The sequence below is a fragment of the Phoenix dactylifera genome, unplaced genomic scaffold (assembly GCF_009389715.1).
Source record: "Phoenix dactylifera cultivar Barhee BC4 unplaced genomic scaffold, palm_55x_up_171113_PBpolish2nd_filt_p 000139F, whole genome shotgun sequence".
NCBI classification, from domain to species: Eukaryota; Viridiplantae; Streptophyta; class Magnoliopsida; order Arecales; family Arecaceae; genus Phoenix; species Phoenix dactylifera.
In genome coordinates this window covers 868929-884646 of record NW_024067695.1, presented here as the reverse complement: position 1 = coordinate 884646, position 15718 = coordinate 868929, and the positions used below count along the sequence as shown (strand labels likewise).

General features: G+C 43.5%; 1 protein-coding gene across 1 annotated transcript; it reads right to left on the bottom strand.

The window, feature by feature from the left end:
* Positions 1 to 501: 501 nt before the first annotated feature.
* Positions 502 to 3771, bottom strand: LOC103697609 (GDSL esterase/lipase At1g28580-like). The gene is made up of 5 exons (XM_008779513.4): positions 3315 to 3771; positions 2967 to 3185; positions 1667 to 1815; positions 1280 to 1556; positions 502 to 1101 (listed from the first exon to the last, which is right to left on the bottom strand). The coding sequence occupies exons 1-5, from the start codon at positions 3616 to 3618 to the stop codon at positions 869 to 871; spliced, it is 1182 nt and encodes a 393-aa protein (XP_008777735.4). The 5' UTR covers positions 3619 to 3771; the 3' UTR covers positions 502 to 868.
* Positions 3772 to 15718: the final 11947 nt, after the last annotated feature.

Here is a 15718-nt window from a genome sequence, read left to right as displayed (position 1 = left end):
GTTTGTCTTGAGAGCTCTATGATACAGATCCTCAAAGAGATAACAGAGCAGGGCTGAGCCAATCCAAGAGTCCTCTCACAACCAAATATCTGATCCTCAAGTCTCTGATCAATTCCTAGGCCTATTTTGCCAGCAGAGCATGATTCATATTCTTAATATATTTTAGGCCTAATCCTCCTCCTTTCTTAGTCCGACGGACACTGACCCAAGCAGGGATGAAGTTGAGAATTTCTAAGTAAACAAGTTGAAAGATAATAAAAATTTGGAGTCGAAAATGCAGTGGAGTGGGCGAATTCCTGGTCGTAAGAAGTTGTGGTCAAGTGGGAAAAACAGAATTTTTAGTGACTAAAATATAAAATTTAGAAGAAAAAAAAAACACGTGGGCGGCAGAGTCATATTATAGGGGGTTCCTTTCTAGTCTTCCTGTCTACTCAGATTTCCAGCAATTACCACTTTCTATTCGAATTATTTAATTCCTCTCGGGACCCACATCATCGTGGATTTCTTGCAAGGTTGCGTCTTAGAATAATTATCAATTACATCAATCAAGAGTAGCAGTCCTCACACAGAATCTTGTGACAAAGTCAAAACCATACTAGCCCCCAATAATCTACCACTAAGAGCCAAGTGCCAACCTTACCTAGAAAGCTACTGGAGCCGAAGATTCATTTGGTTTGTAGGAAAAAAAAAGAAAAAAAAAAATATTTTATGTAAGAAAAAAAAATCATACAGAAGAGACATACAAAGTCTAATTTTTTAAAATATTCAGACATCAGCTTTCTTAAAACAAAAAAAAAAAAAAAAACATATTTCGGCGACTAAAAATTTTTTTCCCGGAACAAGGGAGTCATGACTCATGAGCGGCATTTTACTCTAAATGGCGGCACGTTTGGATTATGGAAGGAGTGGCATACGGTCCTTCTAATAAACCTCGAGAGATGACCTCGTAAGCCGCCTCCGTTAGGTGCGTCCCATCCCAAAACACATACTTCGACGGATCGTGACACACCGTAGTCATTGGATCCCCGCACCTTAAAGAAATGTTCAGATTATAAGGTCCGTCACCTCCGCAGCACGCATCCAGAGGTGACTTCTTAAATCCTGCAATTACGCCAACGCCATTCGGTTACAAAAATGTTAAAAACAGTGTTAAAAAAAAAAAAAAATCTCCAGGAATCTTGGGACTTATGGAACTATCACCAAGTGAGGCATAAAAGTTTTGTTAAAGGGGGCAGAAAAAATAAAAAAAGAAAAGGAGAGGCACGAAAGAAATGCTGACCAAATTGCTGTGGAGAACGGAAGATGCTCATTATGGCATCGTAATAGTTAGCATGGATGATGATGGCATGAGGGTGAAGCCGTCGGAGCCGGTCGAGTTCCTCCGAAAGTAGACGACCGTGGTGTTCCGAGAACTCGTTCGCCCACTTAATGCAGCCCGTCTGTGGGTCGTAGTCTTCTCGTTTCTGGCTTTGGAACACGGTAAGATACAAGGAGACACATCCGGATGGGACGATCCCTGGTACTACCACTGTCTTTGCCCCAAGTTCGATCAAGTCCTGATGGTGAAAAAATGGGAGAAAGCTTGGATCGCACCGTGTTCAAATTCCAGAAAAATTTCTTGGCTTTTAGGAAGACGAGTGTAAGCTTGAGACAGAAATGAGCTCACAGTGATCGCTGAGCTGATGACATGGATGATGTCTGGAACAAATGTACGTATCTCTTTTATGGTCATTCCTTGGACGAACGGGTGATTGTAGTCGTTCCATCCTATTTCTCCCATGAGGAAAAGCGAGTTGCTCATGAGTCCTTTGCAATCTGTCAATGTGCCAAGAAATAAAAACGATGGATCGATCTTGTTTCACTTTTCTAAATTTTAACTAGTAAAGTATGTGGCCCGCCAACTATCCAATCCAACTACCAAGCAACTGCTGTCGGTGAGCTGGCTTCCCCAAAAGACACTCTTTCTTTTCTTTTCTTTTTTTTTTTTTCCAATTCAATGTTTTTCTGAATTATATCAATATGCACGCTTACAGGGTGGACTACTAGTGGATTTGGTCAAGTCTATGTCCAGCTTGATTCAGATCCAGCTTATTCGTTTTTACAGGTTTGAGCTGAGCTTGGACCCTTATCAAATTGGAGTATTGCTAGGCGTACCCCAGCACGTACTAAAGATGAAAGCCATACCGGGTTTGGTGCCCAATACACAGCGTGTTGGTACTTTAAAATGGATTTTAATGCATATTTTATCTCTAATGGTCTATGAAAAACCTCATCAGGATAGGCATTGGTTATGCAAAAATTCAGAAGAAGCATATGTAAATTTACTAATCATCTTTTATATGTAATATATTAAATCTAATAAAATTAGTAGAGCTAATTAACTAAGTTTTTGCCTTGATGGCTGCCGCATCATCCAACCATAGAAATGGATACCTATTAAATCGGGCACATCGATGCATCATCCTTGAATGTTAATGGTCATTTGTCTCCGCAATCAAATGAAATTAGTAATATCTAATGATAGTATTATATGTTCAACAGCGTACTAAACTTTGATCTCAAATTGTGTCACTCGGTTTTCTATCTGCAACGGACATAAACCACATGATCTGCCCAAGGTATCATCTAAACTACTCTAATTGGTGAGTAAACTATATATGCATGTCTAAATGTGCACATGTGCTCGTTAAGCCAAGATCTCTAGCCATAAGAATGGTGGAGTTATAATTTTTTCTAATAAAATATCTTTCAATTGCAGTTGCAAGTTCAATTGCGAGGCGGTAAACAATGGGTGCAGCACCATTGACACATTTATTAAGAAATATGTCAAAATGCGTCCGTGTGGCCCACCATGGCATTAGAATAATTTTGAGTAAATGCCAACTAATTTGACGTCATCCTCGACGGTGGTACTGTTCGTCTCCTATGGGGCAGGTAGCGATATGGAAGAAGGGGGGTAGGCTTACCTGAATCCGAGGAGCACAGAGAAGGCAGCAATTGCTTGAACCACTTGATCTGGGCACCCAGCGAGTACTCCGGCCATGCGACGTTAAGCCCCTTGGCCCTAAAGAAGTCATTGTCAAGCGCGGTGGCTCCGGCGACCGCAAAATTCGCTCCATGCCGGAAATCCTGGCTATTTTTTCCGGCGAGATACGGCGGCACGAGGGGCAGTCCCATGGCTTGTGCTGCAGCCACCGTTACCAGATCTCGCTTTAGAGTTTAGCTTATCGTAGGAAACGTAACAGTTGGTAATCCAAGATAACAACTATAAAATTTGGGAAGAAGGAAGAGAAGAGATCGGGAGGATTAGGTACCGATGAAGTCAACGACCAGTCGACCGTTGGAGAACCGGCCGGTGGCGCGGTGGAAGTATGTCTCGCCGTATGGGTGATGGGCAACCGGGCCTGAATTGTTGCCGGAGTAGTGGAGAAAATTTCCGGTGTCGGCGAGGGAGTCGCCGAAGCTAAAGATGGATGTGTAGCAGGGGGTGATCGGGGAAGTGTTCTTCGAGATGGAAGGGTGGTACGTGGTGGCCGGGATCGTGTTTACAAGAACAAGGAAAACAGCGATGAAAATGGTGAGGAGGAAAAGTTGAAGCAAGAGACGAGTGGAGGCCATTGGAGAGGAGTACTGGATTGAAAGGGAATCAAGGCCAAGAGATGGAGGTGGCTATATATTAATCCTTTTAAGGCAACGAAAGAAATGGACAAAAATATTTGGTGTGCGCACAGGGGAATTTCGAATGAGGCAGGTTTATATTTTCTGTGCCCATTTTAAATGGAACCTACGAGTTATTTCTACTAACAGAATTCATTAGTAGTGGAAGTTCCGTCTCGATTTTACTGTGAAATTTCCTTTTTAAAATGGATGGTGGAGAAAATATGACAAAATAGAAAGCCTTCATACCACATGATTTTTGTTTGAAAAAAATAATATCCCAGGAAAGAAACTTTGATTTCCTTTCCATCCCTTGACCCTAATAAATCAAGGCCCCACCGTTATGGACATACCTAGCTAGGTGGAAAATTTTTTGTCCTAATGTTGACTCACCAAACGGTAGCTGACAGTTGCGATGTTGCACATGGTTGTTGGATCAGGCTAAATTTAGAGGATCGGATTAGAATTTAAGGCCCTTTGGCCTATTTCAAAAATAATGCAACGGTTCATGAGTCTCTTCGCTCATTCCGTGTCTTTTTTTCTTTCCTCTCATTCTCTCACTCTTGCTTCTTTTTTTTTTTTTTTAGTAAACCGGCTGCTAACACTAATCTCACGTGAACATTGCCTACAGAGTCAAGAGACAAAATACTCCACAACGGTGGAGGAATAGGTACACAGCGAGTCCAAAAGATCTCTCCAGAATGATGAGTAGCAAATGAAGCGACCTAGTCAGCAGCTCTATTCTCTTACTTTTGCTCAAGGTAATCTTCCATTGTCCCTCTTACCCCCTTTTCTCTCTCCCTCTCTCTCTCTCTCTGACCTCATGCGCCGCTATGTATTCTCTTGGGATGGCTAGGGACATCTGAGGTACTCGCTTCGCTGTTACAGCGCCCAGGTTCGCCCTTGTTTCTTGGGTGCCCCCACCCCACGGTTTTCTCAAAGTGAACTTTGATGGCAGCGTGGCGGTAGATGGAAGATCCGGAAGTGTTAGATTTGTGATCAGAGACCATCGCGGCAGTCTGGTCGCAGTAAGGGTCGCCGCATGCCAGATCTTACCGTAGTTGGGGCAGAGCTTCGGCCAGCTTGAGAGAGTATATCATATGCGAGGCGGGTGCTCAGTGCCGAGCAGGTGCACATCAAGGGGGACTTATCTATGGTGATCGAGTGGATACGGGGTGCGGACAGGTATGGAGATGGTCATCCACTTATTCATGAAACATGCAGGCTGGTTGTGGAGGTGGGTGGGCGCCAGGTAGCACATATTTTTCGGGAGGCGAACAAAGCAGTAGACTGGGTCGCCTCCTATATTGCATGGTATTTCGAGGAGTTTCTATGGACCACGGTAGAGCTTCCGTCCCCATTATATTTTTTACTTTCTTTTGACTTGACAGAATGTACTCACGTTAAAGCTATATGAATTGCCGTTTCAAAAAAAAAAAAAAAAAAAGAGAAAGAAAGAAAGAAAGAAAGAAAGAAAGAGAAGAAAAAGAAGAAGAAGAAGAAGAATGAAGAATATATCAGGAAAAGCAGCAGGACCATCAGTCTCAGCCATCCAGAATATTGCATTACAATGTGCTTAATTGCAGCATGGGTGGTAACTACCCAACCTTTCCCGTAGACATGAGTTACTTGAAAACACTCCACGTTCAGGATAATCCTCCTAACATCCATGATAAGAGAGTGGCTTATTTGAATCCGTCTAACAACTTTTAAGGAGTCAACTTCTAGCAAATTCCTCTTAGCTGTCAAAGGGAGCACGGCAGAAAAAAATCCTTCCCATGCTACTCTCAATTCTACCATGGGCATCCAAGCTTCCTACATGTTTCAAATGCATAACTTGATCGAGTGAAAAAATTGGTACCATTAACGTATAAAATCTGGAAACTAATATGGGTGTTGCCGCTAGATTCTGGATTGAGGTCCAACTCCACTTAATATCATTTGGTTGGAACCGAAGTGCGCTGAGGTCAGATAAGATCGAGATGATCCGAGATTGGTTGAAACTAAAACGAAGGGCGATGTCAACCTGCAAAAAAGTCTACTTGCTGAAAGGTTTCTAGTAGGAGATCATTTGATGCTTAAGTCAAAGATCTAGAACAACAGTGAAAGAGAGAGTAGATTGTGTATCCGGCGAGCCTTTCTTTTTTTTATGTGCAAATCGGCATCTATCTACGGATTGATTGGCCCCTCCAAACTTTCATAGTCGGGCAAAATTTTGGCATCAATAGTGGGAGACCGGTTCGAGTAGCTTGTTTGTCTCTCTATTGTCTCGTGTATTTTATTCCCTTCAATTTGTAGTTGCTTTTTTCCATGGTCGAATTACTTTAGGATTCATTTGGTTGGAGTATGTCAGATTACGATGTAATCGGACAAATTCTAGAAAATTATTTTTGTGGAAAAATAACTGCTGGGGAAAATAAATTTTACCATATTTGGATGGTAGAAAAATTACTCAAAAAAATGGCATAAGAAGAAAAAAAAATTTATGTTGGGTTGAATATTATTGATGGGGACATCAGCTAGGTCCCCATTTTATTTGCATATTTATTTGTTTATTTTTATTTCTGGGCTTATTTGCATTTTAGGGCTTCTTTGTGGGTTATTTGTGTTATTTGTGGGTTTATTAGGATTTATTTCTGTGTAAGGGGATTTATGCAAATTTTGTATTTTGGCCCAATATATAGGGACCTCTTTTCATGATTAGGGTTTAATGAAGGTTTAAGAAATTTTCTCCCCCGTCTTCTCCTCCTCTCTTCTTCTCTTCTCTTTCTTCTCCTCCTCTTCCTCCTTCTCTTCTCCCTCTTCTTCTGTTTCTGTTCTCAAATTCCACTGAAGTCTTCCTTCCAGAATTGGTTCTACACCAACTTGGTATCAGAGCAATTGGTTTTGCTTCTATTGCCAAAGCCCCGATCCAACAACAATCCTTTTCCCCGGTTCCCATCAACAACAAGATCAGGGTCCTCCTTCCATCAATTCTGCTCACCAGGAAAAGGGGTCCCTCGCTCTCTCAGTTGTCGCAAGAAGGAATAGAGGGGAACAATCCCTCGGTTTCAAAACAGAAAAAAAAAAAAAAAACAGGGTCTTCGTCCCCGTTTGTCCGTCCGCTGCTACCATCGTCGCGATTCGTCCGACGTACCAACCCCGAGCCGACGCAGTCCCACTACCCGCAACCACCGTCAGCCGGTGTATGGCCGAGCGTCGCCAGATCCCCGGATTTCTGTGGGCGCACGAGTACTACGCCGTACCTCGACCTCGGACACCGGAGCGTGTCGAAGGGCCACGAGCGGTTCCCGCCGCCGGAAAGAAGAAGAACGTCACCGCCCTCCTTGCGGCCTTATCCCTCGAACCCGCAGTCGCCACTGCGTCGGCCGCCCCGCCTGCAGCTGCCGGTCCGCCCTCCGTTCCGCACGCAGTCGCCACTACAACCGCCGCCGCGTCCTCAGCCCCGCATCCAGCCGCCGCCGACCGCAGTTTCGCGGCCATTGGCTGCGCCGCCGGTCCCCTCGGTCGATCCGCAACGGCCGCCGAGCAGCCCGGGTCACCCTCCCGTTTTGGTCGGGAGGTTCGGGAGGTTGAAGAAGAGTGGTAACGGGTAAGTTCTAAACCCGTTACCCCCAAAACCCATTAGCCCGGGTCCAACATCCAACAAAAAAAAAAGGCACGTGATCTGCACGTGCTGAGTTTCACAGTTATCGGAGCGGGTCTCATTCGAAACCCGAACCCGATAACCCGAACCCGTTAAGGTTCAAAAAAAAAAAATCCGTCGGATCACGTGACCTGCACGTATCCCAAAAAAAACCAAAAAAAAAAAATTCTTACCTCTGTTTCTGTCGAAGGGAAACCCTAAAGGTTTCCGCCGCCGACGCCATTGCCGCTGCCTCCGCCGTGCCGCTCTCTGCCGCCCTCGCCTTCTCTTCCGTCAACCAAGCCCGCGCCGCGCCCGTGCCCGTGTCGCCCGTGCCGCTCCGCCTTCGCCCGTGCCGCTCTGCCTTCGCCGCCTCCGCCCGTGCCGCCTCCTGCCGCCGCCGAGATCCGCCATCGCCCGAGCCCCGCCGCTACGCCGTCCGGACCAGCTGCGACGCCACCGATCGAGGTGCCTCCTCCCTGCGGCCAACCACAGCGCCGCCCGAACCAGCCGCGACGCCGTTGGGCAGCCGGCAGACCACCCGAGCTCCACCCGCTTCCTCCGAGCGTCGTCGTCTCCCTCCCCACCGAGCCGCGCCACCACGCCAACTCCATCATACGCCCCCGCTGCTACGCCCACCTCCGTTTGCCGCTGCACCAGACCGTCGCCTCCACCTTCTCCTTTCCCCTCCGTTCCCCCCCCCCCCCCCCCCCACCCCTTGTTTCATTTCCCCTTTTCGCTCAAACTGACTCCACCCGTGGACCGTCAACAGACCCACAACCCTTCTTCAAGCCCACGGCCCGCATGCCTGTTATTCTTTTCACTCTTGATCCCAGGCCCACACAGCAAGAGTCTGCCCCTCTCTGAACCCCAAACCCACAAGGCCGCCAGCCCTTTAAGCCCAAGCCCAATCGGCTGCAGGTCCTATTTCAGACCCGATCCAGCACCTCTTTTCAGCCCAGTACAGAAGTCCGAGAGCCCTTGTGCTACAGATCCAGGCCCATCGCTCCAGCTAGCTCCACCCGGCGCCAATTTCGTGTTCGATAATCTACAACGGACGCTTCCGGTCGACTGCATCCGCCACAGGTAACAGGTTCTCCTTTCTTCTGGACTTGTTTATCTAATTATGTTCTAGTTCTCTTGCATGACAGTCCTATTTTGAAACTTATTTTCTTGTCAAACTGCAAAACCTAGAACATTTACCACCACACCCATCCTACCAACCATTTAAATCTAAATATTAAATTAGCACGCCTTAGTGACAGGATAGTTCTCCACATCCATAGATCAGATTACTTTCGGACTTTGAATGACCGTAAAACGTGTTTGCAACCTAATTTCTTATAGTGACTAATTTTCTACTTTAATTCTGAAATAACCAAAGTACAAATTAGTAACATTTAATTTTAAGTTACTTTTGTGAAAATTTGCTGATTTCTGAATTCATAATAGATTGCATTAGTAGGTTGTCTTGCATTGCATTTGGTAGGTTAGGGTTCAATAGTAGCATTGCATACCATATCACCAACTAAAGTAGTCCCTGCATGCCAACCCGTAGTGGTAGAGAGTACCTCCTCACTGATTCTCAGACCTCTTTACCCACCATGGACCCCAGAGTTTTACAAGATATTTTGGAACAATTAGCTGCATTACGAGCTGATCAAGATGAATTCAAACGAGAGATCCGTACTCTAGTACAACATCCTAGGAATCCTGAACCGTCAACCCCAATCGCAGCTTACCCCGAGCTTGGTTTGGCTACACCACCGGTAGCTTTTTCCCATCCTCCTAGGAACCAACTTCCTCCTGATCACTAGCGCGATCTTGACGAGCGACTACTTCGTACCGTACGAGTAGATGCCCCCACATTTGCTGGTCAATTAGAGCCGAGCGTGTACCTTGATTGGAGAGCAGCCATGGATAATTATTTTGAGTGGTACGATATGACTGATGATAGAAAAGTACGGTTTGCCAAAGTGAAGCTTATTGGGCAAGCTCACTGGTACTGGCATAACGTTGAACATCGGCGTGAGACCCAGAGGCTTCCACGCATCACCACTTGGGAGGATATGAAAGAAAAACTGAATGAGAAGTATCTGCCATTCTCTTACCGACAACGCCTTATGGATAGGTGGCAGAAACTAACTCAAGGAACTTCAACTGTTGCCGATTACATTGCACGATTTGAGGAGTTTCACATGAGGTGCGGTGTAATCGAATAGGAGACTGTTACTCTTTCTAGGTTTCGGGCAAGACTCCGCGAGGAGATCCAGAAAGAATTGATCCTCCGAAAGATTACTACCCTTGGCCAGGCATACCAGTTGGCTCAAGATGTGGATAGTTTTTTACGAGTCCCTGTAGTGAGACATACCGACTCTCGGTTCTTACCCCCAGAAGCCCGACCAAATCAAAGCTATCTCCCGCAACCCAGACCACTCTCCAACCATCCTTCCCAGCCCGGTTCTAGCCAAACGCCGACTAGGACGTTCCCGATGCCTGCTCAAAGTACATCAACTGATAAAGAAAAAGGCATATTAGGGTCCAACCCGCCCTTAAGAAGCCAAACCCAGTGTTTCAGGTGCCAAAAGTTTGGCCATATTGCGTCCCAATGTAATGCCAAGACCTATTTAATGACTGAACTGGAAGCAGGAACCCAGGAGACTGAATGTGTCGAAGAAGTCTATGAACCAAACATCGAGGATTTTGTACATGACTTTGGAGACGAAAAGACCGGGTTAGAGTTTGTTCAGACTGAATACCAAAATGAGCCCACTGATCGGAATGACCAAAACCCTAGGCTCCATGTGGTTAGGTGTACACTAGCCCAAACAAAGACCGAACAAGACTGGCGTAGAACCTCCCTATTTTACACGCTTATTAAGATCAATGGTAAAACATACAAAATCTTATTTGATAGCGGGAGTTGCATCAACGCCATTACATCTGGAGTTGTTTCTCGTCTTGGCCTGAAATCTACCCCTCATCCTAATCCATATAAAGTAGCCTGGGTAGATAAGACGTCCATTTCGGTATCAGAAAGATGCCTTGTCCCGATTCAATTCCTATCTTATAAAGACGAAATTTGGTGCGACTGCCTTCCAATGGACGTAGGTCAAGTCATTCTAGGAAGACCTTGGTTATACGATAGGGATGTCACACTTCATGGTCGGTCAAATTCGTGTAGCTTTATGTTCCAGGATCGAAAAATTATACTGAATTCATTGCCTCCTAGAGAGCCCGGTCCTGAGAAGAAGGGTGCTACACCACGAAAAGATGAGTCACTTCACATCATTACTTCGAAAGAGGTAATGAAAGATATCGAAAGCCACTCACCTGTGTTCGCCCTTGTGGCTAGAGTTATCAATGTGGAGTCAAATACCGAGCATCCGGCCGCCGTAGTTCCTCTGTTGGAGGAGTTTCACTCTGTTTTCCCAACTGATCTTCCAGAGGCACTCCCTCCAATGCGTGATATCCAGTACGTAATTGATCTCATTCCTGGAGCGTCATTGCCAAATCTTCCCCATCATAGACTCAACCCAAACAAGCACACTGAACTGAAACGTCAAGTTGACGAACTCTTCACTCGAGGGTATATTCGTGAGAGTCTGAGTCCCTGTGCTGTACCTGCACTCCTCACTCCCAAGAAAGATGGCTCTTGGAGGATGTGCGTCGATAGCCGTGCTATCAATAAAATCACGGTTAAGTATCGTTTTTCCATTCCTAGGCTGGACGACCTTTTAGACTATATGTCTGGTGCTACAGTTTTTTCCAAGATCGACCTAAAGAGTGGGTACCACCAGATTCGGATTCGTCCTGGGGATGAATGAAAAATTGCATTCAAAACCAAAGATGGACTCTACGAATGGTTAGTAATGCCTTTCGGATTAACAAATGCTCCAAGTACTTTTATGAGGGTGATGACACAGATCTTTCGACCTTTCTTGAATAAATTTGTCGTTGTATATTTTGATGACATCCTCATCTATAGTCAAACTCAAGAGGTCCATCTCTCACACTTAAGGCAGGTTTGTGATGCCCTGCGGAAAGAAAGCTTCTTTGCAAACCCTAAGAAGTGTGCCTTCCTGACTGATCACGTCACTTTCTTAGGGTTCATAGTGTCTTCCAAGGGTGTCTCCGCTGATCCAGAAAAAGTAAGCGCGATAGTTGATTGGCCTGAGCCCAAGACCCTAGCAGAAGTACGTAGTTTTCATGGTTTGGCTACTTTCTATCGTCGCTTCATTAGAAATTTTAGTTCAATAATGTCTCCCATTACAGATTGCATGAAGAAAGGAGACTTTATCTGGACTAAGTCGGCATCCTAAGCATTTAAAGATATTAAGCATAGGATGACCGAAGCACCTGTCTTGCGCCTCCCCGATTTCACTAAGATATTCGAGGTCGCATGTGATGCCTCTGGCGTTGGCATAGGTGGTGTGTTAAGCCAAGAAGGTCACCCTGTCGCGTTCTTTAGCGAAAAGTTAAGTGACGGCAGGTTGCGTTATTCCACCTATGATAAGGAATTCTATGCGGTAGTGCAAACTTTGCGACATTGGCGACACTATTTGCTACTGCAAGAATTTGTCCTGTATTCAGACCATGAGGCTTTAAAGTATCTCAATTCTCAAAAGAAACTAAACCTTCGACACGGCCGATGGATGGAGTTTCTGCAAGCCTATACTTTTGTGCTGAAACATAAAGCTGGAGTTGAGAACAAGGCTGCTGATGCGCTCAGTCGACGGATCTTCCTCCTATCCGTGATGAGCACTGAAGTAATTGGTTTTGAAAGGATCAGGGAACAATATACCACCTGTCCCGATTTTAGTGATGTATACCTGATCTTACGAGATGGAGTAGAGAGAGAGCAAGATGATTTCTTTTTACAAGATGATTATCTCTTACTCTCCGACCGATTGTGTATTCCTCGAACCTCATTGAGAGATTCTCTAGTATGGGAAGTACACGCTGGAGGGTTGTCTGGCATTTCGGGAGAGACAAAACCATTGAAATGGTGGAAAGACGTTTCTTCTGGCCGAGTCTCAAGAGAGACGTGGCCAAAATTGTCGCTCAGTGTCGCACATGTCAACTAGCCAAACAACGTAAACAGAACACTGGGCTTTACACTCCACTACCTGTTCCTGATTATCCGTGGCAAGATGTTAGCATGGATTTTGTGTTAGGGCTTCCACGTACCTCGACCAAACATGATTCCATTTTTGTAGTGGTGGACCGGTTCTCTAAAATGGCTCATTTTCTCCCATGTTCTAAGACTTCCGATGCTTCTAGGATTGCGAAACTCTATTTTGACGAAGTCGTTAGACTCCATGGCCTCCCGAAATCTATTGTATCCGATAGGGAATTTAAATTTATAAGCTATTTTTGGAAAACTCTTTGGCACATGATGGGTACCAAATTAAAATTTTTCTCTGCCTATCATCCACAAACTGATGGCCAGACCGAAGTTGTCAACCGAAGTCTAGGGAATCTTTTACGATGTCTGGTAGGTGAGCATGCTAGGACTTGGGATCTCGTGTTACCAACTGCCGAGTTTGCATATAATAGTTCGGTCAATAGGATCTTAGGCATGAGTCCTTTTGAAGTGGTGAATGGATATAAACCTAGGCAACCCATAGACTTGATTCCCATGTCTCATCAACATAGAGTCTCTGAGTCTGCACAATCATTTGCTTCACACCTGCATTCATTGCATTAGGAGATCAGCAAACATATTCACTCTAATAACTTAAAATATAAATCCCTTGCTGATTTGCACAGACGTTATAAAGAATTGAATGTAGGCGATTCTGTCATGGTAAGAATTAGACCTGAACGACTCCCTTCAGGGACGTTCAAAAAGTTGCAATCTCGTAGTGCGGGACCGTTCAAAGTCCTAAAGAAAATCAGTTCGAATGCTTATGTTGTAGATCTTCCTGAAGACTATGGAATTAGTGCGACATTTAATATTGAAGATTTAGTCCCATACGAGAAATCAACATTCATTCCTTCTGACCCTTTTGTTGATACATCCACTGTTGTTGATCACCTTGATCCAGCATCTACTATTGAGCCTCCACCTCCACAGTTTCATGCACGCAGAGAACACATAGAACATATATTAGATGAGCAGATTATATCTACCAGGAGAGGAAGCTACCAACGTTACCTTGTTCGGTGGAAAGGTCGACCCGAATCAGATGTGACGTGGATTTTGCGAGCCGAGTTGCAGCGCCTTGACCCGGATCTTCTGAAGCAGTACGACAGCCGGCCAGATCTACACTCGACAATGTCGAGTTTTTTCCACCCGGAAGGAGTTGATGGGGACATCAACTAGGTCCCCATTTTATTTGCATATTTATTTGTTTATTTTTATTTCTGGGCTTATTTGCATTTTAGGGCTTATTTGTGGGTTATTTGTGTTATTTGTGGGTTTATTAGGATTTATTTCTGTGTAAGGGGATTTATGCAAATTTTGTATTTTGGCCCTATATAGGGACCTCTTTTCATGATTAGGGTTTAATGAAGGTTTAAGAAATTTTCTCCCCCGTCTTCTCCTCCTCTCTTCTTCTCTTCTCTTTCTTCTCCTCCTCTTCCTCCTTCTCTTCTCCCTCTTCTTCTGTTTCTGTTCTCAAATTCCACAGAAGTCTTCCTTCCAGAATTGGTTCTATACCAGTTATCTTATACAAAAATATTACCAAATTTTCAACAATACTCTTAAATAATTAAATCAAATAATAACATTTTTTCTTGGTTCATTTGTTAGCCATGTATGGCCCACTTAAATAAATATTGTCAATATTATCTATTTTGAATATTAAAATATACATATATTAGAAAATATATTTCTTATCGTAAATAAATTTTAGTATATTTTGATATATAAATAAATATATTAATTATTAATAGATCCTATATTAGATTATTGATAATCAATAAATATTTTTAAATTATTTATTAATAATTAATATTTATTAATCAATATATAATATTAATATGATTAATGTAATATTAATATAATATAAATAAAGATATTTCCGTCAAGAAATAATATTTTCAAATTATTTTCACCTGGTCAGTGCACGAGAAAACAAATATGCCTTCTTTTTTAGAAAAATAAATATAAAACATACTATTTATTTTGTCATTTCTGGCATTCCTATAAAATATAAAATTTGATATAAAATTTATTTTCAATAGACATGCCCAGCTATAGAATCGTTATCGATTAAAATAGACTGAGAATTCATCCTCTCATCCACCCTGCAGATGTCCTGGGATTTGGCTCGGTTCATATGGAGGAACGGCACTTAAAATTTGAATTTATGCCTTTTCTTATTTAAGAAAGTTATAGTTTTGAAATCTTCAGATCCCTAGTCAATGCTACATATTGCACGATCAAAAAAAATATATACATTCATTATGAAAAAATGTATATTTATAATAAAAAAGAAATAAGTACGACAACCATAAAGGAAGTACATCTCTAGATCAGCATACTACTAGAGTTTGTTCACTAAAAGCTACACCAACAGCACCCAAAGATTTTAAAATCATGGGATCTGATTTTAGAACATAGTTTTTGAAATTATTAATCTTGATTTTATAATGTGGAATGTTGGATTGTATGACAATTTCAAAAACATCCTAAATCATGAAGCTTAGATATTTCTACTCTGAATAAAAATCTTCAAAATCATGTTTTTCTCTCTACCTCCAATTCTTTCGATTTTTAAATTTCTCTAACAAATAAATAAAAAAAACTCATGACTTCTGAATCATAAATCTCCAGGCAGTCTAAATGAAACAGAATACTTCTGCAAAATTCCCAAAAAATTTGGTGAAATTTAACTGAACCTACCCCTTTGTCCCAATTGAATCATTTGATTTCCTCTACGTTGACCAATCCCAAGATAGTGCCATCGGCCAGAGATAGCACAACGACAACGGTAGCAGCTACAGGGTTGGCACGATTCAGCATAAGATCCAAAGGTCGCTAGAATTATCGGACACCATCACGGTTCCTGCATACCCTGCCACGGCTTGAGGCGTCCATTTCGGCATTCTCAAACTTGCTCTTCTCCTGTTCCTTTCTGTACAAGGAAATGGAAAACCAAACAAAGGAAAACGAAAACTTACCAACCACACCCCGACCTCACAATCTTTCGGTAGGTTCCCTGCCCACCAGCCCTAACTACTGCTGCTCATCACCTACCACTACTCTTCACCTTCCACACCATTTCCACTCCACCCAACACCGGCATTAAACCGCCAGGAAGAATTCTTCAATCACCCAGTTTGGTGAGACCCCTGTGAATTTCTAGTTTCTCTTCTGCCACTATCTTAACCAGGAGCTAGTTTAAACCGAGCAAATCATTGAGAGCTAGTTTTAGCAGTTTCCGCATTAAATAAAAGAGTCAAAGGCCAAATTTTGAAAATGACGTA

What these genes read in the sequence shown, in the direction of transcription:
- LOC103697609 (XM_008779513.4), bottom strand. Translation starts at nt 3,618, where the DNA reads ATGGCCTCCACTCGTCTCTTGCTTCAACTTTTCCTCCTCACCATTTTC. An exon ending in TCATCAGCTCAGCGATCACT is followed by an intron (nt 1,557 to 1,666) that starts GTGAGCTCATTT and finishes TTTCACCATCAG; the next exon opens with GACTTGATCGAACTTGGGGC. An exon ending in CCGTTCTCCACAGCAATTTG is followed by an intron (nt 1,102 to 1,279) that starts GTCAGCATTTCT and finishes GCGTAATTGCAG; the next exon opens with GATTTAAGAAGTCACCTCTG.